Source organism: Phyllobates terribilis, unplaced genomic scaffold, assembly GCF_046119375.1.
Source record: "Phyllobates terribilis strain yellow unplaced genomic scaffold, ASM4611937v1 Scaffold_1__5_contigs__length_1240528914, whole genome shotgun sequence".
NCBI lineage: Eukaryota > Metazoa > Chordata > Amphibia > Anura > Dendrobatidae > Phyllobates > Phyllobates terribilis.
Genome location: NW_027362761.1, coordinates 1,019,047,157 through 1,019,071,881, shown reverse-complemented (window position 1 = coordinate 1,019,071,881; position 24,725 = coordinate 1,019,047,157). Strand labels below are relative to the sequence as shown.

Genomic DNA, 24,725 nt, shown 5'->3' with positions numbered 1-24,725 from the left:
GTTCTTACAAGAAGGGGGAGGAACAAACAATGGGGCAAAATAAGATAAAATCGTGCCGGTCTTGATGAATGTCAAACTCTGTGTCTGCGCGTGTCTGTCTGCGCATAAACTGAACGTAACTGTAAGAGTAATGCAATTCATAACCAACTTCTTACCAAGTAACAGCACAATTAAATCTTGCCATTTACAGCATTGCTGCATTACAATGTATAACGTATGGCGCCTTTACCTGTAGAGAGAGTGACCAGGGGAACCGTCTTGAGGTGCCTGACCGACCAGTACAGTTTCAGATATCCTCGGCCCTTGGCTCTGCAGTGCTGGTGCTGAATGTAACGCTCATTGACAACGTGAAGTAGCCACAGGAGAACCTTAGCAATGACCACAGTAGTGCTCAGATTAAATGGCGCTATGTACTGCTTGCATATTTCTTCTTCACCATTAAAGACGCAAAAAAACACAGCGACACACGTCAGAGCTACAAACACCACCTGTAAAACAGCAAATAATCAATTGGAAAAAAATGCTGTGTAATGTTGATTTGTCAAAATTAATGACGAGCGAGCACTAAAATGCTCGGGTACTCCTTGCTCGGGTCGAGCACATTGGAATACTCGGGTGCTCGACTCGAGCAACGAGCCCAATGTAAGTCTATGGAAAACTCGAGCATTTTTCAGGCGGCTCCCCCCGGCAGTCTGCAGAGGGCCTAAAAATTTAACAAATATATGGGAACAGTGCTCAAATGACATGGGAACAGCATAGGGAACACCCCTGGAAGCATCTCTGACTCCCAGGTCACTACTGTCAACAATGTTGTCAGCGCATTACGCCACTTTTACAGACTCACAATAAAACATACAAAAACAAAACCAAAATGGATTTTCCTGGGAAACATGTTAAGGAACATCCTTTCCAGGGTAATGACTTGTATATAAGGCAAAATAAATAACCAAAAATACTCCTCCACACCTTGCTCTATGTTCACACGTAGCGTTTTTGATGCGTTTTCACACTTCTGCATTGCTTTCAACCATGATAAAATGACATTTCCTGGTGAATGCATTTAACATTTTACAACCTTAACTCGCCATGTGGTGTGTGACACAATCAGACACATGCATACAGTGCTGAAAAGACATCAGAACAGCATGGGGAAGACCTCTGGAAGCATCTCTGACTCCCAGGTCACTGCCTAAAAGTGTGCCCATCATAAGTGATCCTTGACGCATGCGAAGATGCCTCCCGCCATGCACCTGTCGTTGCAGACTTGCAACAATCACCGTCCACGTCCTTGTCCCAGTGCAGCATTCAATTGTCCCTACCCCATTCCTTGGAATGCAAGCGCAAGTATGCAGCCAGCCACCCACCCACAGGCTGCAATACTATACTGCCAAATTTTTGACAGCTGCTTGCACTTGAAATGGGACCTTTTAAGCTCGTGGAGGAGGAAGCTTTTCATAACCTCATGCCGGCGGCGGCCGTGGTGTCCATACTCGGTCCCCAGCCGCCACTGTTTCTCCTGGTGTCGTCTCAGCCTTCCACAAGCACGGGTCCCAAAACATTACCCGTGCCCTCCGCAGGGCACTTACTGGGAAGGACCGCCTAACCACAAACACGTGAATGTGGCCAGGGACGGTACGGAGCCAGTCCACAGCTTTTTTTGCAGAGTTGTATTTCACCACAGACATTCTTTAGCTTGGTGAAATGACTTGGGAAACCATATCTACTCCAGCTGTGATTTCTCCCAGGAAGTCCTCTAAAGCTGCTTTCACTTGAAATATGGCCTTTTAGGCTCGTGGAGGCGGAAGATTTTCACAACCTCATGCCTCGTGTCCATACTCTGTCCCCAGCCACCACTACATCTCCCGGTGTTGTCTCCGCCTTCTACAAGTGCGTGTCCCTGAACATTACTGCTGGTACTTTTCTTTGGGAATCTGCTTGCCTCCTACCAGCCTGGAATATTTCCAGTAAACTATGGTACGACGCCATGGTATTAGCACTGCCCCCAGTACCAGTAGCGAAGCCTTCCCCAATTTCCTTCTAAGGAATTTTATTTGGTAGATGGAGTGGCTGCCCAAATACATTAGTTTCTCAAAAAGGTGCTGAAGATAGAGTGGCAGTAGGTGCAAGTTTCTCCAGCCTGTTAGATATTAGAGGGTGAACGGCAGCACATTGGATCAGTGGTTAGCAATGAAGCCTTGCAGCGCTGGGATCCTGGGTTCAAATCCCAGCAAGGACAACATCTGCAAGGATTTTGTATGTTTTCCCCGTGTTTACGTGGGTTTCCATCTCTGTAAAAAAGCAGCCATAGAGTGTCCGGGAACCTTCCCACACACTTTTCTTAGCCAGGACTGCTTCTCGGCATGGTTGGACGGTCCCACCAGAGAATCCTCTGGTGTGCCTTGGCTTCTACCTCAGGAGAGTTCATGATAGCGCTAACTTTGCAGCTGCTATGAGACACTTGAGCGGGGGAAGAAAGGTGAGCCCTCAGAATCAAATCCTCTGGTGGGCCCCATGTTTTTCAATCTGAAACAGGTTCTCAGTGGGAGTTGTATTTCACCACAGCCATATTCTTTAGCTCAGTGAAAGGACTGGCATAGAGGGAAACCGTATCTACTCCGGATGTCATTTCTCAGTCACCAGGTTCTGCTCATTGTCACACACGACCATGCCTGGCTGTATGTTCAGCAGTGAGAGCCAGAGATCAAGCAGCTGTGTTACAGCTTTCAACAACTCTGCAGCGCTGGGCGGTTTGTCAATTAAGCATGTTATCTTCAGCACAGCCTGTTGCCGCTTGGTCAAGGCAGTGCTGCAGTGCTTTCAGCTTATGACTGATGTGGTCATTTCAGAGATGGAGGAGGAGGTGCAGGAGCTGAACAATGTGATTACATTGAGGTTACATTGGTGACTGTTTTTATACTAAAGAAAGATCCAAATGTCATTTTAACATTTTACAACCTTATCTGGCAATGTGGTGTGTGACACATCAGACACATCCTGTTTCATTGATGATGGAGGGACTCTGAAAGACACAGAGCAGGGCCACAGTAACAAGTATGCAAGTATGCAGTGAGTCCAACGGCTGACAATTTTAGGAAAAACCCCACTAAGAATTTAAAGACACATGGAGCAGGGCCACAGTAACGACAAATTCCCATTAGAAAGGAGGGAGTCTCCCATAGTGTTGGCCTATGCAGTGAATGCAAGGGCTGCCTAAAATTTGGAGGCACTTCAATGTCCTTTGGAAGACACGTGGAGGAGGGCCTCATAAAAAAAAAAAAATATGTTCCCATTAGAAAGGAGCAGGCCTCCTATACTTGTAATGCCCATGCACTAAGTGTATGGGCTGACAAACATTTACCCATGGGGAAGTATACATGAACATACTGTATAATTTATTTATTTATTTTTTTACGGGCATCATAAACACCCTTTAAAAAAATTATGTGGGTGTTGCATCACGGACCACTGTCACCCTGGTGATATGGTGGTGGAGGATGAGGAGAAGGAGGACAAGAGCAAATACGCAAAATCAGGAAGCGTATACCCATGTGTGGATGTGAAAAGGTGCATGGGCATACACCTCCCAAGAAAAGACACTGGATTTGAGTTTATGTTACGCTGCTGTCATTCGGTGGTGTTGAGAAGTCTGGCCCAATCCAGCCCTTGTTCATTTTTATAAGAGTCATCCTGTCAGCATTTTCAGTTGACAGGCGGATGCGCTTATCAGTTATAATTCCACCAGCGGCACTAAACCCGCTCTGATAAAACACTGGAGGCAGGGCAGGACAGGACCTCCAAGGCATAGAGAGCCAGTTCATTCCACGTATCCAGCTTGGATACCCAATAATTATAAGGCACAGCGGAATCACAGAAGACGTTGGTACGGTCGGAAAGGTACTCCCTCAGCATCTTCCCAAACTTTGCACTCCTTGTGAGAGTACCCCGCGCCTCAGGGCCTGTGTGATGGGAGGGGCTGAGAAAATTCTCCCAGAACTTTGACAGTGTTCCCCTGCCTCTGCTGGATTGGAGTGGTGTCTCTCTCGCCTGTACTCCTTGGTTGTCTAACAAAGTGTGAACTCTGCCGCCAGCGTTTTCAGATGGGAATTTTTTTTTAATAGTTCCGCAACAAGGGCCTTCTGGTACAGCCCCATTTTTGTAGACCTGTCCGCCTCAGGAAAAAGAGCTATAAAGTTCTCCTTGTAGCTTGGGTCTAGAAGTGTCACCAACCAGTAATGACTGTCACCCAAAATTTTGAGAACGCGAGGGTCATAGGAAAGGCAGCGTAACATAAACTCAGCCATGCGTGCCAGACTACTAACAGGCAGGACTTTCGTGTCCTCACCAAGAGGATGACTGACCATGCTCTCCTCCTCCTCCCCACTCTCTGTCCTCTGGCCATCCACGCTGAACAGACGGTATGACAGCTGTGCAGGAAGTACCGTCTATAGTGCATGAAACTAGCTCCTGTCCCTCCTCCTCCTCCTCCTCATTGTCACCCAATCCATGTTGGGATGAGATGAGGCTTGGCTGTGTGTAATCACCCTGTATGGTTTCTTGCTCCATCTCATCGTGCTCTGCCTGCAATGCATCCTCTTTGATTCTGAGCAGAGAGCGTTCCAGAAGACAGAGTAGCGGGATGGAGACGCTAATTATGACGTCATCGCCGCTCACCATCTTGGTGGAGTCCTCAAAGTTTTGGAGGATGGTACATATGTCCGACATCCATGTCCACTCCTGAGGTCTTACGTGTGGAGTCTGAACTGAATACCGACGGCCTTATTGATGCTGGTAATCAACAACTGCCCTCTTCCGCTCACAAATCCTTCCCAACATCTGCAGTGTACAGTTCCAACGCGTGGGGACATCACACACCAGTCTGTGAGGCGGAAGCGGCAAACGCTGCTGAAACAAGGTAAGGGTGGAGGAAGCTGTAGCTGACTTTCTAAAATGGGCACACAGGCGGCGTACTTTAACAAGCAGATCCGGCAGCTCCGGGTAGGATTTGAGAAACCGCTAAACCACGAAGTTAAGCACATGGGCCAGGCATGGTAAGCGTGTCAGATCGCCAAGCCTCAGAGCCGCCACCAGGTTCCGGCCATTGTCACACATGACCATGCCTGGCTGTAGGTTCAGCGGTGTGAGCCACAGATTTGCCTGCTCTTTTAGAGCTGTCCACAACTCTTCAGCATTGTGCAGTGTGTCACCTAAGCATATTAGCTTCAGCACAGCCTGTTGCTGCTTGGCCGAGGCAGTGCTTCCAGCTTGTGACGGATGTGGTCATTTCGCAGATGGAGGCTGAAGAGGAGGAGGAGGAAGAGGATGAGGTGCAGAAACTGCAGATTGTGGGGGCAACCCTGATTGACCTAGGGCCCGCAATCCTTGGCGTTGGGAGGACATGTTCCATCCCAAGGTCTGACTGGGTCCCGGCTTCCACTAGGTTAACCCAGTGTGCAGTCAGCGAGATGTACCATCCCTGCCCACAAGCACTGTCAGTGGTTAGGTGGACTTTCCCGGTAACTGCCTTGTTGAGGGCACGGCTCATATTTTGGGACACGTGCTTGTGTAATGCGGGGACGGCACACCGGGAGAAATAGTGGCAGCTGGGGACCGAGTACCGAGGGACGGCCGCCGTCATCAGGTTAGCAGTGTGGCCTATGGGGTGTTAGCTGCATATTTGCGCTTGCATGCCAAGGACTGGGGTATGGACAACTGAACGCTGCGCTGGGACAAGGACGCGCTTCCTGATGCTGCTACTTGAGAGTGCGCAACGACAGGTGCAGGGCAGGAGGCATCTTCGCATGCACCATGGACAGGGGATTGGCTTGCATGCACAACAGCGGAAGAAGCAATGGTGCCACCTGCAGACACTTTTCCTGGACCCTGGGATTCGGTCCACAAAGTCAGGTGCTTTGCTGCCATGTGCCTGATCATGCTGGGGGTGGTCAGGCTGGTCGTTTTGCCACCCCTGCTGATGCTGGCCTGGCAGGTGGTGCAAATGGCCTTTTTGGGGTTATCGGCAGTGTCTTTAAAAAACAACCAGACTCGGAAACACCTAACAGTTGTACTGGCAACTTCCTTCATGTTGGTGTTACGGGGAAAGGTTGCCTGCCTTCCGTCTGTGGCCACCACACTGCTTCTTCCAGCCTGTTAGGGGGAGGGAGGCAGAGAACCCCGTGTGCTGCTATCCTCCTGCCAGGTTGGGTCAGTTACTCTATCATCCACCACCTAGTCTTCCACTTCCGCACCCTGGTCTTCCTCCTGTTTTTCTGGCAATTGTGTCTCATCATCGTCCACCTATTGTGACACTTTCTCACCGTCGCCTTCGTGTGACAGTGGCTGCTCAAATATTTGGGCATCGCTACACGCGATCTCCTCTTGCCCCGCTTCAAGTGGACCGGGCGAGAGGCCCGAATCTATAAATGGAAAAGTGAACCGCTCTTCAGAGTGTCCAAGTGTAGGATCAGTTGTCTCCGGGCACTCGGCATGGTGGGAGGAAGGAGGATCAGGGTGTGGAATATGCGGTCCAGACTCACAGCTACTGAGACTTGTCCATGTGGAAGACAGGGTGGTGGTGGTGGTGGTGGCTAAGTGACTGGAAGCAATATCCGCTATCCAACCAACAATCTTTTGACACTGCCCTGGGTTCAATAGTGGTGTGCTGAGGTCCCCTAGGAAATGTGACAGGAAGGTCAGGCGAGAAGATGTGAGTGTTTGTTGTGGCACAATTTCAGCTTGCCCACGGCCTTGTCCTCGGCATGCACCATCACCATCACGTCCAGTTCCCCGTCCCTTGCCCATTTTAAATGGAGGACAGTATCTTCCACGCTCAGTACAAATGACTGAGCTTGGAGCGAACTTATATGTGATCCGTGTGATGGAGAAAACAGTTTTAAATACCTGGCCTGTAGGTAACTAGTTTGAACAGCAAACTGGTGTCAAAAATATCGCTGACAGTGAAAAAAAAATTGGAATGGAGGCCAAAAATGGCAGTATTTTCTGAAAACATATACATGATCCGTGTGACGGAGAAAACACAGTTTTAAATAGCTGGATTTCTAGCGCTGTAATATGGAAGGGACCTGGCAGTATTCTGCAGTACCAACAAGCAAATGGCACAGAAAAACGGTGTTCTCAGGATTGTTTTTTAAGCAAATAATGAGGATTAAGATCCAAAAAAAAGTATTCCTGGCCCCTGAGACCTGGGCCTTTGTATAGAAATATCTAACAGCAGCAGAAGGCAGAATAGGAATGAAGCCTCTTGTGCTATATGCACTGCAGTCTGCTATATACCTTGCCTGCCTGATATCTCTGCAGATGGATTAGTTAGTCCTCAAAAGGACTGTTTGTTAAGATGGATATGTGTAATGTACGGTTTTTCTCCCTACACTACCTAATACACAAGCAAATCTCTCCCGAGCTCAGCAGCACCTCTCCCTACACTGTCTGATTCCGGAGTGACTGTGACGAGTACAGCAGCGCCAGGTCTGATATATACGACGCTGTGCGGCCATCCAATCACTGTAATGCCACAACCAGCATTGCTACGGCATTACAGTGAGTGGCAGGCAATCCCTGCATGTTGATTGGCACTCTAAAGAGTGCCAAACATGCAGGGAGGGGACCCGAGCTCCCGCCGAGCAACCCTGGAAATACTCGGCGAGCGCCGAGCATCTCGAGCAGTGAGATGCTCGGGCGAGGACTAGCGAGCATGCTCACTCATCACTAGTCAAAATGGAAAAAGTGAGCATCTCTGAGTAGCTATATGTAATAAACACGTGCAGATCCTCTCCAGAAAACAAAATGTATGGCTTTATTGAAAAAGAAGCTCAAAAAACAAAAAATGTTGGGAAGTATAGTTCAATAGTTATTCAGTAGGGGAGGAAGCAATGATCTACCTCTAATATTAAAAAGCTGGTACCCCAGAACATATCTGCAAAATGAAAATGGGATTTTCAATTAATGTAGTAGCAATTCCTGAGAAAATTCCTGTACTCCTCTCTAATGTCACTCATTTTATTTGCCTCCTCCTCATCTGTAATACCAACATGCAGCCAGCAGATGTCACACTTTCCAAAGTCACTAGCACAATCACCCACCTATGTGATATATAGTAGCAATGGCAGCAAGATTTAATTCTATTGTCTAGTATTAGGATCACCTACATGATTTTTTTTTAATTCCATTTATTTTAATTGATTTCTAGTGGTTGTACAAAATGTTTGCTAGCATACGTTTTTAAAGTTGAGGGAAAAAAAAAAAAAAAAAAAAAAAAAAAAAAAAGTCAAATGCCCCTGTGCCTAGACTCGGCTGTTACATAGCACTCTCTCCTAAACCTTCGCCGTTTATTCTCTTTCAGAGCATTCCCCCAATATGTTCAGTGCTGGTGGTCACAAGTCGGACCAAATGCTCATTTGCCGTTGTGCAGGACAGTATAAAAAAAAAAAAAAAAAAAAGTATATTCTCATGAATGAAGGTGAAGTTCCTGTCTTTAAAGGGGTTGTCCAGTTGCGACCACAGACTTATAAATCCCCCAAGCATACGCAGTGTGCGCTGCGAGGATTCGCCAGTTTCTGAACAGGGAACAGCAGAGATGTGCGAGTTATACATACTCCCGGCCAGTGGGCACAGCCTTGTTCCATACACTTGTATTGAGCATGCCAGCGTGCAGTCTGTGGTCGCACAGAGTGACTGCAGACTTATCAATTTAGTCCGGGCAACCCCTTTAAATGATACTGCACATTTGTTCATGGACACCAGATTGAATCAACCTGTTTTACACTTTACAAATCAAGGAAACTTCAGCATAGTAAGAGGGAGAAAAAAAAAAAAAGCAAGGAGAAAGGACAGACTAGAATGAGGGTGCTGCCAGGCCCCTATGAATGACCAGGTGCCACGAAGAAGTAATGTAAGTTTTCATTAAAGTGATTGTCCCCTTTCAGAAAACCCATGCATTTTCTAGCAAAAAAAAAAACAACAAACAAACAAACACACCTAAGATTTACTTACCCTCCCCGGGTCCAGTGCTGTGTGTCTGCCGGTGTCCCGTCTCAGGCGTTTGGCTGCAGAGGTGACATCACTGAGCTCAGTGGCTTGTGCCGGAGGAGGGCAAGTAAAGCACAGTGTGTATGGGTTTTTTTTTTTTTACAACACACTGTGCATATCAGGAAACATTACAGGCAGCAGAAATTTCTACACCTGTTTAAGTACGGTACTTACTGATGTAAAAGCAAACCGCTGGAGGAAAGGACACGGCACACAATAAATCTGCCATGTGACTTTAAATTTCAGACGGCTGCTAAACTTTCAATTGTTTTAATGACAAAATGATGTTGTTTGTATTACATTTGAGCACAGCGGCCAGAAGATCAACATTTTCGATTCTTCCAGCATTTCTATATTATGAAAGTACTTACCTGTATTAGCAGAAGGAGAACGCTTACACAGACTGTAGGGACAGGGCGGAACTTTGGCCGGGTATCAACATACAGTTTGTGTGACGGAAGAAGCGGGGCATTCAGCAAATATTCAATATCTGTACTCTGGGTCAGCTCTCCAGAACTCTGCATCAGAACAAACATATACAGTGATTACTAAATACATCTGCGGGCAACTGAAAACACACTGGACAATACAGCCAAAGCCATCACGCATGGAATTAAGCTTCCACATATTATAGACATCTCACACGAAAACATTTTTGGTACGTCGTGCAGAATAATGGGTGACCATTCAGAGGTTATTCTATCGGTTCATTTCACATCTGAAGACAAGCTAAAACAAAGGGTTTATCCAGAGAAAACAAAATTACCACCCATCCATATATGATAGGTGATAACTTGCTGGTGGAGGTGGCCAACTGCAATTTTATCCCCATTCGGCTGTGTGCCCACGATGCGTTTAAGCAGCGGCAATTCCACTGCAGAAACGCTTAAAAAACGCTTGGTAGAAGGTCTGCAGTGTTCCCCAATGATAATCCGCATGTGCTGTGCATATGCTGCGGAAATTTGGGCTGCGGATTATCATTGAGGAAAAATCCGCAGCGCTAACATTAATTTTGTGTAATCGCGGCGTTTTTGCCGCCATTCACTTGCATTGAATCGCATAATATCCACATGACTACATGTGCACATGCAGATATTAAGCGATTCAATGTGAGGATGGTACCCGGGTCTGGAGAAGAGGAGACTCTCATCCAGACCGGGTACCATAGTAAAAAAAAAAAAAAAAAAAAAAAAAAAAAAAAAAAAGTATATAAAGTAAAAAATAAACAAACATACTCCCCTCCCGATGTCCCCCAGTCTCCTCTATGGTGCGTCCTGGCCTCCCGGCGGCTCGTGATGGTCTAAAAGGACCTTCCATGACGTCCTTTAGTCATGTGAGAGGTTAAGCGACCGCTGACGTCGGAAGTCGCGTGACCTGTCACATGACTAAATAATGTCATGGAAGGTCCTTTTAGACCACCGCAAGCTGCCCAACACACCGCAGGAGACCGGGGGTCATCAGAAGGAGTGTATAATTTTTATTTTTTACCATTCTTTTACTATCAACTTGACCCCCTGACGAAGGCAGCAGTGCCGAAACGCGCGTCGGGGTGAGCACCAGCAAGAAACTGCATCTGCTCCCGGTGTAATTAACCATGCGATATTCCTTCTGACCTCCCAGGCAGTTTTTCCTCTTTGCACATTTGGACTAATCCTGTCTGTGCATTTTATGGGGTCCATCATTTGTATGTTTGGCTGTACTGATTACTGTTTATATATTTATATAGTCTAATGACTATACAGCTATTTTGTAGTCTTTATTTGTTCATTAAGCATTTGCACTTTAAGTATGGATCCTTAGATCCATTCTGGACTACTTGCTGGCAGCCTGGGTGCTATTATCCAATGTAGATTTTGCACTGTTATGTCCCTTGCTCGTGCCCCTGTGTTTTCTGTCATTTAAATTTTTATTTGTTCCCTGTAACTGTGATTTTCCCTTTTTCCTGTCTATGATTATGAATTAATAAAAGTTTACAATCTTATATATTCCTGTGGATCTTGATTCGAAGTTCTGTCTCTCTGGTTTTCTTCTATACATATTCTGCTTTGTTGGTCCACTATATAAACTCACCTGTCCTTCATTGGGTTTTTGATCTTACATATACCCTGATGGTTTTCTCCATTTTTGTATTTACTATTAACTTAGTCACACTATATAAATCCATGCCGGTTGCATGGATTTATATATAGTGTGACCAAGTTGTCAAGCACTTTTCCAAGTGATGCTAAAAATCGCTTGACAACCTGCATGCGAAATCACATGTGAAAAACGTGGGACATACGCTTGTTCCTGGCAGGAAACCGCATGTAAAATGCCAGGGAGATGCAGAAATGCTCAGGAAAAATCTGGAGCATTTCTGCATCGTGGGCACATAGCCTTACAATATGGCACGGTAGGTCGGACGCCCGTCCATTGCTTCAATCATTCTCCATGAGGTTGTCTATAGAAGCTGAGTGCAGTGCTCAGCCGCCTCATAGAGAAGGAATAGCACGGTAGTCAAACAACGCTCCATTCCAACATGAAAGAAGTCCCCCTTTATACAGATCGGTGGGGGTCACAGTGGGATAGGTGATAACTTGTCATCACCAGACCCCTTTAAAAGATTATCGGATTACACCTGCATTTTGTAACCAGAGTTGACCAGAAGGCAGCAGCAAGACCAACCATAGGGGAAACTGGTTTCTATCTGCTCTGATAGAATACACTTGAATGATTTACTTGCCCCCAAGACAAGCTTCAAGCATGGACATGGAGGCACCACTGTAGCAGACTAAGTCTTCAGCTCCTCCAAAAGAATAAGAATGGTCGAATATAGATTCAATTTTATTGCACTGGAAAAGGCAATGGTTCCCTGAAAACCAATAGAGAAGTATGGTCCTGAACACTCATACAAAACAAATTACAACCCCTTACTGACAGCTTGTACTGGTGTTGGTCACAAAGTCCCATTTTTCAAGTCTGACATGTCACTTCAAGTGGTAAATCTGGAATACTTCTGCATAGCCCAGTGAGTGACACATTGTACTTTACATTAGTGGTACATTTAGGTCAATAAATTTTCATGAACTATGTATAACCTATCAAACTGCATTTTTAAACCCCTACCCTTTAGCACAAGAATCACAAATGTACGAGATTGTAAGCGTGTCCGTGTGTTGAGGGGGCTCAGGAGCTTATTCATCACCACACGCAGCAGGTACCGGCTATATTGAACAACCAGTGTCTTTCTCTAACAGCCAGAGCAGAGATTATGGGACTGCCAGTACAGGAGCTGGGTGCTTCATGGCGCGGTCAAACATCTATATACACCTTACCACCTGTTAGGTTTCATCCAAAAAAAAAAAAAGTTGTTCACTGTACAGTACAAGTGATAGACAACTATTCTTTTTTTCCCCCCCATCAGGTTACAGCATACAAGATTTATACAGGGTTTTATTATATTTTGCCACTTTTGCACACAATTTTTTCTAAACTGCTTTTGCATGGTCTTATTGGTACCAATTTCAGCTACATAATATTTTTTGGAGTTGCCTTTTATGCTGATTTTTCAGACGAAACAAAAACAGTTTGGGATTTCATTTTTTAATGGCTTTTTTCATGTGGCATAATTGATAAAATTATTCTTCCAGTCGGTATGATCATCGTGATACCACATGTATGTAGGTTTAATGCTTTGCTAGTGTGGCACACTAAAAGCAATATTTTTCATTAAAATAATTTGGTTTACGCATCACCATATTGTGAGATTTTTCCGCTGACCAAGCTGTATTAGGGCTTGTTTATTGAGAGATGACTGGTGACTTTTTGATCAACTTATATTCCTTTTTTTGTGTGTCAGTCTGATGAAAAGCTGCATTTTTTTCTGTGTTTTTTATAGACTTCACTGTACAGATTAGACAGCGTGATCGTTTTATAGCGCTGATAGTTTCAGACAGTGATTCCGATAATGTGATGCTTGGGTTAAAGAGGGAACCAGTTTATCTGCGTTAACCATCTAGATCAGGGGTCTCCAGCATGTGGCCCGAGTGCCGTGTGCGGCCCCTGAGGCGGCTTCATGCGGCCCGCGGGCACTGGAGTGCCCATGATGATCACACAGTCATTTCCTCAATTCTGCCAAGATGCTGGATGGGGACATTACTATAAGATGTTTGTGAGAATTATTGTATGGTGCTAATTTTAAGACAAAATTACTGTTTGTGGCCAATTAGAGGACACAAAAAGGAAATACATCTTTTTGACACTAAAAATGCTGTTTTATGTATAAACTAAATGTAAACAAAAAAAGTGCACGGTTGTCATCTCCATACCCGTGATTACCCAAGCTATAAAACTGTTCCATAACCCATAAGATGAATGCCATTTAAGAGAATAAAATAAAAAGCAAGCCAAAAATATCCCAAAAATTATCTATTGGTGTATAGAAAAAAAATAATATACCCAGCCTAGTTTGACACCCCTGATCTAGATGTTATGGACAGCTGCATGTAGATGGTTAACCAAGCACAATCAGCTATAGCACCGATTGTGGCTGATGCAGAAGGGTAGTATACAGCTGATGCCTACTCAGCCTGCACCCACTAGGGGGTGCTCTATATTTATCCATTGACTCCATATCAAAAGGTATAAGCAAACTCCCCCCCCCCCCCCCCCAAAAAAAAAAAGTGCTGGCTAAGCAACCATAAAAAAAAACATTTATCTATCAAAGGTTGTCTAAAAGTACAAGAAACATTTAAGTGTACCCATCAATCTCAGAGACCGGTCAAGTTAGTCTTGCAGCTTTTGGTGGCTTCCATCTGTCGGCCACAAAACTGAAAATGGACCATTGATCCTATTTGACCAGTCTGTCTTGTGAGCTTACGGACAATGTGCAAGTACCTCCACTCTAGTTATCAGACAAGTTTTCTAATCGGCGTGCCCCAATAATAGGAGCTTCTGACTCCAACTGTTCAATTATACCATGCACGCTCATGCTGGAGCAGAGGTTTTCTGATAGGTGTACACGCTCAATATACAGTAAGGAGATTAGCGATCTGACCTGCTGAGTGACGCAAGTCAGAACAGTTCTCTCAGCCATTGGTGAGGGTCTGAGGACCCGGAGAGCCTGCTCGCCTCTCGGATTTATGGCAACTGATCTGAAGGAAGAAATACTCATACATACAGCATTTAGAAATAACGATAGAGACTTTTTTCCTTTGGAAAAAAGTTTTTAAGATGCAAGTAACCAAGCTCAGACAAGTGAAACCGTAATTTTTCAGGAGTAATACAGTAAACTCACAAATGGCAGATTTGTTGCGGAAGTTTCTGAGACATTTCCATACAGCTAAATGTATTTGTAAAAACCCATGCAACATATGCAGAGAAAACAAACAAAAAAGCAAAATACCACTTTCTCAAATGTATGGAATGGATTTTCAAACATTTTCTTTTTGCAATATATATATATCTGCCACATGTGAACACAAAGGGGTATTACCAGAATTGAAATTTAATCCTTATCTATGGAGTATAAGATAACTTGCTAATCCATGGGGGTTCAATCATTGGAATACCCAACATCCCTAAGGGCGGTTTCACACACCCAGATATTTCCGGTACCGGAAAAACCCGTACTGGAGATATCAATGTCCCGTATCAGGAGCACACGTACCGGCGCCTGGGAACAAGTGTACAGTTCGCGCTGTTCCGAAGAGCCGTGTGCTGAAAGCTGCCCTCATCACTGTCCCTTGCTCGTGCTGTGATCAGCACGAGCAAGAGACAATGTTGGTAGTAGCAGTCTGCTTCCGCTGTGTCCTGGTTTATAAGAATAAAATCCTTATACTCACCTGTCCAGAGATGTCCCCTGCCGACGCCGGGAAGAATGAGCCATTCCAGCGAGCGGGCTCTGGCGCTGAGCTCAGGAATGGTGTAATGTCACTCCGTGAGCTCCGCTCAGAGCAAAGCCCCGCTCGCCAGAGTGGCTTATTCTTCCTGGCGTCAGCAGGGGGCATCTCCGGACAGGTGAGTATAAGGATTTTTACACATGGGCACTGCGGGAGCAGACTACTACTCCAAACATTGTCTCTTGCTTGTGCTGATCACAGCGCGAGCAAGGGACAATGAGGAGGGCAGCGTTCAGCACCCGGCGCTTGGGAACAACACCAACTGTACACAGATTCCCAGGCTCCAGTAAGTATCACACTGATTACACACGGATGTAATCCGTGGATGTTCAGCGTGAGACATTTTGCAGACCGTGCAGAGTGTAAAAAACGGACATGTCCGCGTGTGAAGCACACAGACACGGTCCATGGAAACACACTGACATGTGCACAGACCCATAGATTTGAATGGGTCTGTGTGTGTCAGTGTCTCCAGTACGTGTGGAAACGGTCACCACAAGTACCAGACACACGGACAGGTGAAAGCCCCAAGAAACAGGATAGTTGTACGTGCTTGACCTTGGTTCCATTCATTGTCTGTTTGACGATCGGAAACAGCTGAACGCTGTACTCTGCCTTCTCCACAAGTCCACAGAATTAATAGAGCATTTGATGAGCATGCACACTTGACCGCCATTCAAGACCAGGCACTGCAGAGCCAGCTTCTTGGGAACACTTGAGGTCCTAGAGATCAAAAACCCTCAGCAATCCATAAAAGTTTTTTTCTTATTCTTTGGGAATAACCCCTTTTAGGCCTTATTCAGATAATTAAAAATCTTATCCAAAACACTGATGAAAAGTGAACCATGGATTTTGCGTATGAGAAAAATCAATGATGACTGAATGAGGCACTAAGGTAATATACACGTGTTTTGTGGATATATGGTTACACGGGTTGAAAAAAAAAAAAAACAACTCAAGTCCATCATGTTGAATGTTGCTGTAGATTTCACCTTTTGCATTGCAAAGGGTGAAATCCACAAAATTTACGTATTCTGCTTGAGATTTTCCATGTGGAATTTTACATTCGCTGATATTGCACCTTTTCAACAGCAAATACATTTGTGTGAACTTGGCCTACAATGTAAATGCAGAGTGCAAAAGTTCTCAGAACAGTCCCTGACAAATTGTGGGAGTAGGTGACTAGCTCCCGTGTACTCATCAGTAATCCGGGCGAGTTCTGGAACAGCCTAACATTTAAATTATCACAGTCTGGGCCACAGAACAAACTAGACAAGCTCATACAAAAGTTATTTTTTTGCACATGTGGACTACACACTGACCCAAAATACATTCATTACAACTGATTCCATGTGCACTATCTTGCTGTCACGTTTGGGAGCAGAAATGAGATGTTTTTTGGAGAGTTTCTGTACAATTTCAGCTCCAAAAAGACTCGGTGGGAAAACCAATAAGTCTTGTGCACACAGCATCTTTTAGATGCTGACTCAACCACTGAGTTTTCCCAAGCGAAGTCATAGCACAAAAATGGCGGCGGTTGTTTTCTTGAAGCAACTTTGCTGACGGTTGTGCTGTCTTTAACTCTAAACCATACATGTCAAACTTTGGAACTTGGCCAAATCTGGCCCGCAAGTTGTTTATATTTGGCCCGCGACACCAGAACCACCACCCATATGTGGGGGCCATTATACTGTATGGAGGACTATGGGGGGCCCCATTATGCTGTATGGAGGATTATGTACTTACAATTGCTCACTTTGCCTTTTTAATCAGACCTAATGGAAAACAGAAGAATTAGCTATGACATCACATGGTTAAAAACTGACTAGCTGAAACCTTCTAAGCTCTATGTAGAAAAAGGAGGTCAATTTTCTTTGCACAAGATATGAGTCACTGCAAAAGCCCCTGCAAGGAGGAGGGGGGGGGCAGGAGTTGAAGAGTGGAATGATGAATGCAGGGACAAGAGACTTCCTGTTTCTAAGGAGCAAAAAGAAGAATTAACTGGGTAGAAAGGCAAAATGAGCAATTCTAAGTACACAGTGCTGCATAATAGGATTGCAATATATTAAGACAAGCGTGGGGAACCTCAGGCCCACAGGCCGTAGCAACCTTTTCTCTGGCCCCTGGGCAGATTCCCAGGGACCGCAGTGCATATTTTGACAGCTGCAGGCATTTCTTACCTCTCTGCCAGTACGCGCACACAGCGTTCACTACTGAATACTGGCACATGCAATCAAAGATTACATCCTCATGCCATGCTGGCCAGTGCTAGCATGAAGACATACCTTGTGGGCGGAATTAGTGTGCAAGGCACTTCAGGCTGATTCTGGGCGGAATCCGCATAGAAAAGGTGCACTTTACCAGTTTTCACCTCTGCAGGCTCAATCTCTTAGGCCGGTTTCACAAGTCCAGATATTTCCGGTACATGAAAGCGGTAATTACACTTACCGCTAAATGTATTTCCAGGAGTCCATCCTGACAGCACCACGGAGGACGTCCTCCTAATCCTTCCACTAACAGGAAATGCGAGAGGTTAAAAGTCCTCCCCACTCTCACCCCTCCAATGTTTTTTCTAAGTATCAAACCAGGATGGATGCAACATATTTATTCTTCATTTTCTACATACACATGTTACTTCACAATGCATTGACAACAATGAGTGAGGGAAACTAGCTGTGCAGTCAGGATGGACTCCTGGAAATACAATTACCGGTAAGTCTAATTACCGCGTTCCAGGATGTCCCCCTGACAACTTCATGGAGAATACCAAAGTATTTTCCTAGTGTGGGACTACCACACGGAGAACCTTCCTGCCAAACGCTACTCGCTGCCCTGCCAGGACATCTAGTTTATAGTGCCTAGAAAAAGAACTCAAACTTGCCCATGTAGCAGCAGCACATATCTGTTCTAAAGAGGCTCCACCTTTCTCTGCCCAGGACGTAGAGACTGAATGGGTGGAGTGGGCTTTCAACTCTTCCGGGGGACTCTTCCCTTCTGCAGAATAGGCGAGACCTATCGTGGATCTAATCCACCTGGTGATGGTTTTTTAAAATGCCCCCCCCCCCCCCTTTCTTACCCACATACTTGATGAACAGGTTATGATCTATTCTCCAATCACAAGCGGCCTCAAGATAACTGGTGACCGACTGCAGGGCCGGCTCCAGGTTTTTCTGGGCCCCGGGCGAAAGTCTCAGTGGGCCCCTTTAACACATACCATGATTCATGATGCAGAGATACGGCGGAGAAATATATTATAAATATATATATATATATTACAATGCAAAGATTTCACTTCTTACATTACATGAGTGATATCTATTGTTAATTCCACAATAGCTCAGAAACCGGTGAATCGCTCCACACAGAATACTGGCCCCCATATAAGGCTCCATACAGAATACTGTCCCCCATATAAGGCCCCACACAGAATACTGGCCCCCATATAAGGCTCCATACAGAATACTGTCCCCCATATAAGGCCCCATACAGAATACTGGCCCCCATATAAGGCTCCATACAGAATACTGTCCCCCATATAAGGCCCCATACAGAATACTGTCCCCCATATAAGGCCCCATACAGAATACTGTCCCCCATATAAGGCCCCATACAGAATACTGGCCCCCATATAAGGCTCCATACAGAATACTGGCCCCCATATAAGGCTCCATACAGAATACTGGCCCCCATATAAGGCTCCATACAGAATACTGGCCCCCATATAAGGCTCCATACAGAATACTGGCCCCCATATAAGGCTCCATACAGAATACTGGCCCCCATATAAGGCTCCATACAGAATACTGGCCCCCATATAAGGCTCCATACAGAATACTGGCCCCCATATAAGGCTCCATACAGAATACTGGCCCCCATATAAGGCTCCATACAGAATACTGGCCCCCATATAATGCTGCATGCAGGCTGTTACCCCCCACATAATGCCCCATATAGGCTGTCCCCCCTTTATAATGCCCCATGCAGGCTGTTCCCCACCTTGTAATGCCACATGCAGGATGTCACCCCCCCCTCTTTATAATGCCCCATGCAGGATGCCCCCCCCCTCTCTTTATAATGCTCAATGGAGGATGCCACCCCCCCTCCCCCTTCTCTTTATACTGACCCATGCCTCCATACATTAAAAAAAAAAAAAAAATCAAATACTCACCTCCCTTCTCCTCACCTGCTACCTGCTGCCCGCTGCTCGGGTCCGAACTCCAGCGTTGTCAGCGTCTTCCCGCTCAGCGCTCCCTGTGACGGCTCAGGGGAGGGCGCGGTGTAAAGACGTCACCGCACCCTCTGACCTGAGACGTCACAGGAAGACAGCTGATCTGCGGAGGCACGGGGAGAGGTAAGTATCCAGCTGCCAGGGCCCTGAGCAAGCGGCGGCGAAGGGCGGGCGCTGACACCGCTCTCCTCCGCCCATAGCCCAGCGGGGTGCGCGACCGCCAGTGGGCCCCTCTGCCTGCTCAGGGCCCCGGCATTTGCCCGGGTGCTGACGCCGGCCTTGACCGACTGTCTCAAGTCTAGGGAATTGAAAAACTGCCCTTTCGGATTTTTGGGGAATTGGCAAAATGATGGCAAGACAATCTCTTGATTGATATCTTTTGTAGAGACTACCTTAGGTAGAAGCCCTGGTTTTAACCTCAGCACGATTCTATCGTCATAAATCTATGTATGGATCTCCCATGAATAATGCCTGTAGTTCCCCCACCCTCTTAGCAGTGATGATAGCAACTAGAAAAGCTGTCTTAAGGGTAAGCCTACTGATGTTTATTTCCTTGGCTGGCTTGTATAGCTGTTTGCATAAGGCATTGAGCACCAAATTAAGATCCCACGGTGGAACAGATCTTTTTACAAAAGGCCTTAGCCAGGTTTGCAAAGGCAGTTCAGTGGCTATCTATGGATGCAAAGCTAGAGGGGCGTCAAAGAGTGCACTTTGTGCCGAGATCTGAACTCTTAAGGAGTGCTTGGCCTCAGACCTCTGTTAAACCCCGCCTGCAAAAAATACAGGATCTTTGGGATATTAGGACTTGTTATATCCACTGCCGAACCTACACTTTCTAAACAGAACATATTCCAGATTTTCCTATACATAGCTGAGGTAACTGTTTTTTTGACTTGCCTGTAACATAGTTATAACCTGATAGCACTTGGGATTTCAGGATCTGCCTCACAGGATCCAAGCCGAGAGGTTTAGTCTGTCCACGTTCTGATATAAAAGACATGTCCCTGGAGAAGAGGATCCTTCCTTAAGGGAAGCAATATTGGATCCCCCAGGGCCATCTTGGACAAAAGGGGGAACCAACTCCTTCTTGGCCAGAAAGGGACTATCAGAATTATCTATCTGATCCTCCTGTATTTTCCTTAAGACCCTTGGAATCAAGGGTAAGGGAGGGAAGGCGCAAGAGACTTTGACCATGCCTGGGATAACGCATTGATTACCTTCGGGTTGTCCTGGGGATTTAAGGAGTAGAATTTTTTTTGGCCTTTGCATTTTTTTTTTTTTTCTTGCCGCAAACAGGTCTGAGGGACACCTCATCGGCGACACAGTGTGGAAAACCTCCCCATTTAGTTCCTATTACGAAGGTAGAACTTCCTGTCTGCTCAAAAAATCTGCTACCCGATTGGGAGCCCCTTTTAAGTGGACTGCCGAGATTGATAAGGCCAACTTTTCTACCTAGACAAATATTTTCTACGCGAGACCTTGAAGTATTGCGTGTCTTAGGCCTTCCTGATGTCGCAGAAAAGTTACCATTGTCGTACTGTCCGACAGTACCTTTGTGTTTGTTCCGAACCATGTGACCATTGCGCCGAAGAATTTCCCATACGGCGCAAAGTTCCCGGTAGTTTGATGACATAGCCTGAACCTCTAGAGACCAAGCCCCTTGAAAATATTTTCCTTCTGTGTGGCCACCCCAACCTGACTGACTTGCGTCGGTCATGATGACAACTGGAGAGGGAACCCAATCTACCCCCAGTTGAAGATTTTCTGGGACTGTCACCACCCCAGACTCTTTGTTATCCATGACAGGGGCATTAACTTATCTAGACAATGGCTTTTTGTTCCAAAAAAAAAAAACAATCGCTTTTTTGCAGTTCCCTTGAATGAAATGGACTTCACCTCACACAAGGAATGCAGGCCGATCAATCCGAGAATCTTCATTGCTGACCTGATTGAGCAACGACTTCTTGAGAATTTAAATACCTTGTCTATTATCGCTTTTTGTTTCACGGTGGGTAGAAAAGGGGTTCTTAGGCGGGAGTCTAAAGTGACCCCTAAGATTTTTCTGGTTCCCGGGAATAGGTCCGACTTTTCCCAGTTTATTAAACAACCTAGATTTTTGAGGGTGGACACTGTAAACTTTATGTGTTGCTGCAGCTCCAGATGGGAACCGGCCACAAGTAAAAAGTCGTCTAGGTAAAGGACCACGATGACTCTTGTTTTCCTCAAGTAGGCTACAATCTCTGCTACTAGCTTGGTAAAGACCCGCGGGGCAGAGGCTAGGCAACAGAATTGGAAGTGATGAAAATGATCGCCAGATCGGATAGCGAAACAAAGATATTTTTGATCCAAGGTGCACATCACTGCGTCTTTGTCTATTAGAGGGATAGTCGACTTGATCGACTCCATCTTGAAACGCTTGAATGTTACCCACTGATTTAATTGTTTTCGATTTATAATTACCTGCGTTTCCCATGATGCCTCTTTGTATGGAAAACAGTCTCGAGTAGTGACCCCGAAACCGTTCACTCTGGGGAACCGCAACTATTGCTCCTATTCGCAGAAGGTTCTGAACTTCTGACCACATGGGGTAAATTTTTACTGTAGGATGGGACTCTTAAAATGAATCTTTCAGGTGGGTGCTGGAAAAACTCTATCCTGTACCCTAAACTCAATATCTAACACCCACTGATTTTGAGCTATGGTCTGCCAGCCTGAGATGAACTGACTCAGTCCCCCGCCCCCACATGCATGGCATCATTGTTTTCCAGACCCAGAGACAAAGGGTGGACGTCTACCCCTACTTCCTTTGGGGTAACTCCATCTACCAACTTTTCCTTTCCCTTTATACTCTTGCCGGTAGGAGGGAAGAGTTCTACGAAAAGGCTGATATTTGCTTGATTTTTCCTAGGGGAACCCTTTTTTTGTTTGACGCCTTCTCTAGAATATCATCCAGAACAGGCCCAAAACACTAGCTCCTAAGAATGGAATTGATCAGAGTTTGTTTTTCTGACCAACTATCACCCCGACCATGTCTTTAACCAGATAGCTCGTCTAGTTGTGTTTGATAAGTGTTTCTGGCTGCAAATATGATGGATTCTGCTGAAGCATCAGCTTTGAAACCTGTCGCCAGTCTCAGTAAGGTTAGTGATTTTAGGATAGTATCCTTGGGAGTCTTAGATCTTAATTGCTCTAGAAAGATAGTCGACCCACATGTACCTAGACCTGGCAACAAATGTTGCCGCAATAGTAGCCTTAATGATAGCTGCTGAAGTCTCCCAGGTCCTCTTTACAAGGCCATCCGCCTTTCTGTCTATCGGGTGTAACGGGTCTTGGAGGTGGAACCTCTGAGCTACTATACAAAGGGGCAGTCCTTGTAAGGAAGCGGGTGGCTCCCAGGGAAAGTGGGCAGGCAGTCACGTCAAGTGACAGGGACAGTCTTTGGATAGAAGGGCAGGCAGTCACGGCGAGTGACAGCAGGGTAAGAGTCTCTAGACAGGCGGGTGGTCACGGCGAGTGACAGCAGGGTAAGAGTCTCTAGACAGGCGGGTGGTCACGGCTAGTGACAGCAGGGTAAGAGTCTCTAGACAGGCGGATGGTCACGGCGAGTGATGGCTAAGCCTCCAGGTAGGCTAGCAGGCGGGTAGCAGGTGAACGCTCCCAGGTGAGCGGGTAAGAGTCTCTGGACAGGCTGGCAGGTATCTGGCAGGTCCGCAGGCGAACAGATCCATAGACAGACTGGCAGATGCTGGTAGGCAGACTGTCGGACCGCAGGATTGCAAGCAGGTAGACAGCACTGGAAAACAAGCTGGCAACGGGACCTGAAGGCTGAAGCAGAGTTGAAAGGCTTTGCAACAACATTGCTCGGGCACCTCCATTTTGGAGGAGGTGCCTTATATATGGTGAGATCCTCAGGCCATTGGCCGGGGACTCCTTAGGACGGCGCGCGCGGCCCCTTTACGAGAGAGGGAGCGCGCGCGCGCCCTAAACACAGTGACCGGGAAGCAGCGCGCGCTGCCAGCAGAGCGGGAGGAGGACGCCGGGCACGGAGCGGAGAGGTGTGGGGAACGGCATCCCTGCCTAGCAGGAGACAGGGAAGCCGACGCTACAGTACCCCCCCCCCTTTAGGCCAGAGAGAAATTTATCAAGGATGAGAGGGGCATGGATGTTCTCCCGGGGCTCCCACGTTCTCTCCTCAGGACCAAACCCCTTCCAATCCACTAGAAAAAAAGGTCTTTCCTCTTACCCTTTTGTGGGGCCAGAATGTTCTCTACCTCAAACTCGTTTTCAGCGGAAACCGGAGCAGGAGGCGTACCTATAGACTTGGAAAAAGAGTTAAGCACAACGGGTTTGAGTAGAGATACATGGAAGGAGTTAGGCATCCGCAAGTTGGCCGGGAGTTTCAATTTATAGGCCACCGGGTTGATTTGTTTGATAACTTCCAGTGGGCCGATGAACCGAGGCCCTAACTTGTAGGAAGGAATCTTGAGCCGGACATATTTGGACGAGAGCCAGACCTTATCTCCAGGACGGAATTGTGGCGGATCCAGACGTCTTTTGTCAGCCTGTTTTTTCATCCGCTCGGATGACTGAAGTGCGGATCTGGTACTTTCCCAAATGGTGGAAAATTCGCTAACAAGAGATTCCGCAGCCGGATTGTCCACCGAGGTGGAGACGGGAAACGGGATCCGAGGATGCTGACCGTAGACTATAAAAAAAAAGGGGATTTGGAGGAATATTCGCTCTTGTGATTATTGTAGGAAAATTCGGCCCACGGTAAAAGATCCACCCAGTCGGAATGGTGAGCATTAACAAAGTGCCGGAGGTAACTGGTTAAAATTTGGTTGATCCGCTCTACTTGACCATTGGACTGTGGGTGATAAGCAGAAGAGAATTCCAAGGTGACCCCCAGCAATTTACACATGGCTCACCAGAAGCGACAGGTGAACTGAACTCCTCGATCGGATACGATGTGGAGAGGAAGACCATGAAGACGGAAGACATGATGGATAAAGTCTTTAGCCAACTCAGATGCAGACGGGAGGCCCGGCAGGGGAATGAAGTGAGCCATCTTAGAAAAGCGGTCAGCGACCACCCAAATGACCGTACAACCGGCAGAGACAGGGAGGTCCGTTATAAAGTCCATGGCTATACGCTGCCACGGGGCAGCAGGTACAGGAAGAGGCAGGAGGCCGCCGGCTGGCAGGTGTCTAGGAACCTTGTTGCGGGCGCAGGACGCACAGGCTGAAACAAAGTCTATTACGTCCTTGTGCAGGGTGGGCCACCAGTAATGCCGGGTAATAAGCTGGAAGGTCTTTTTCTGACCAGCATGGCCAGCTAGCTTAGACGAATGTCCCCAGTGTAGGACCTTCTCACGATCAGGTACTGTTACGAACGTCTTACCGGGTGGAAGACTATTTAGTTTCACGGGGGCCACCTGCATTACTTTGGCGGGGTCGATGATGTGCTTAGGCTCCTCCTCTAGATCAGAGACCAAAAAGGATCGGGACAAGGCATCAGCTTTGATGTTTTTGAAGCCGCAGGTTAGCATTCTTCCGGAAGACGACTTTTGGGTGAGT

At 46.5% G+C, this 24,725-nt stretch overlaps 1 protein-coding gene across 1 annotated transcript in view; it reads right to left on the bottom strand.

The window, feature by feature from the left end:
- TMEM192 (transmembrane protein 192) overlaps positions 1 to 24,725 on the bottom strand; it is a 94,334-nt gene that overhangs the window by 49,609 nt on the left and 20,000 nt on the right. Inside the window, exons 2-3 of the mRNA XM_073644402.1 lie at positions 9,414 to 9,560; positions 230 to 488 (exon numbers count right to left, since the gene is read on the bottom strand). Of these exons, the coding sequence (XP_073500503.1) occupies positions 230 to 488; positions 9,414 to 9,560 (406 nt within the window). The remainder of the gene's footprint in view (positions 1 to 229; positions 489 to 9,413; positions 9,561 to 24,725) is intronic.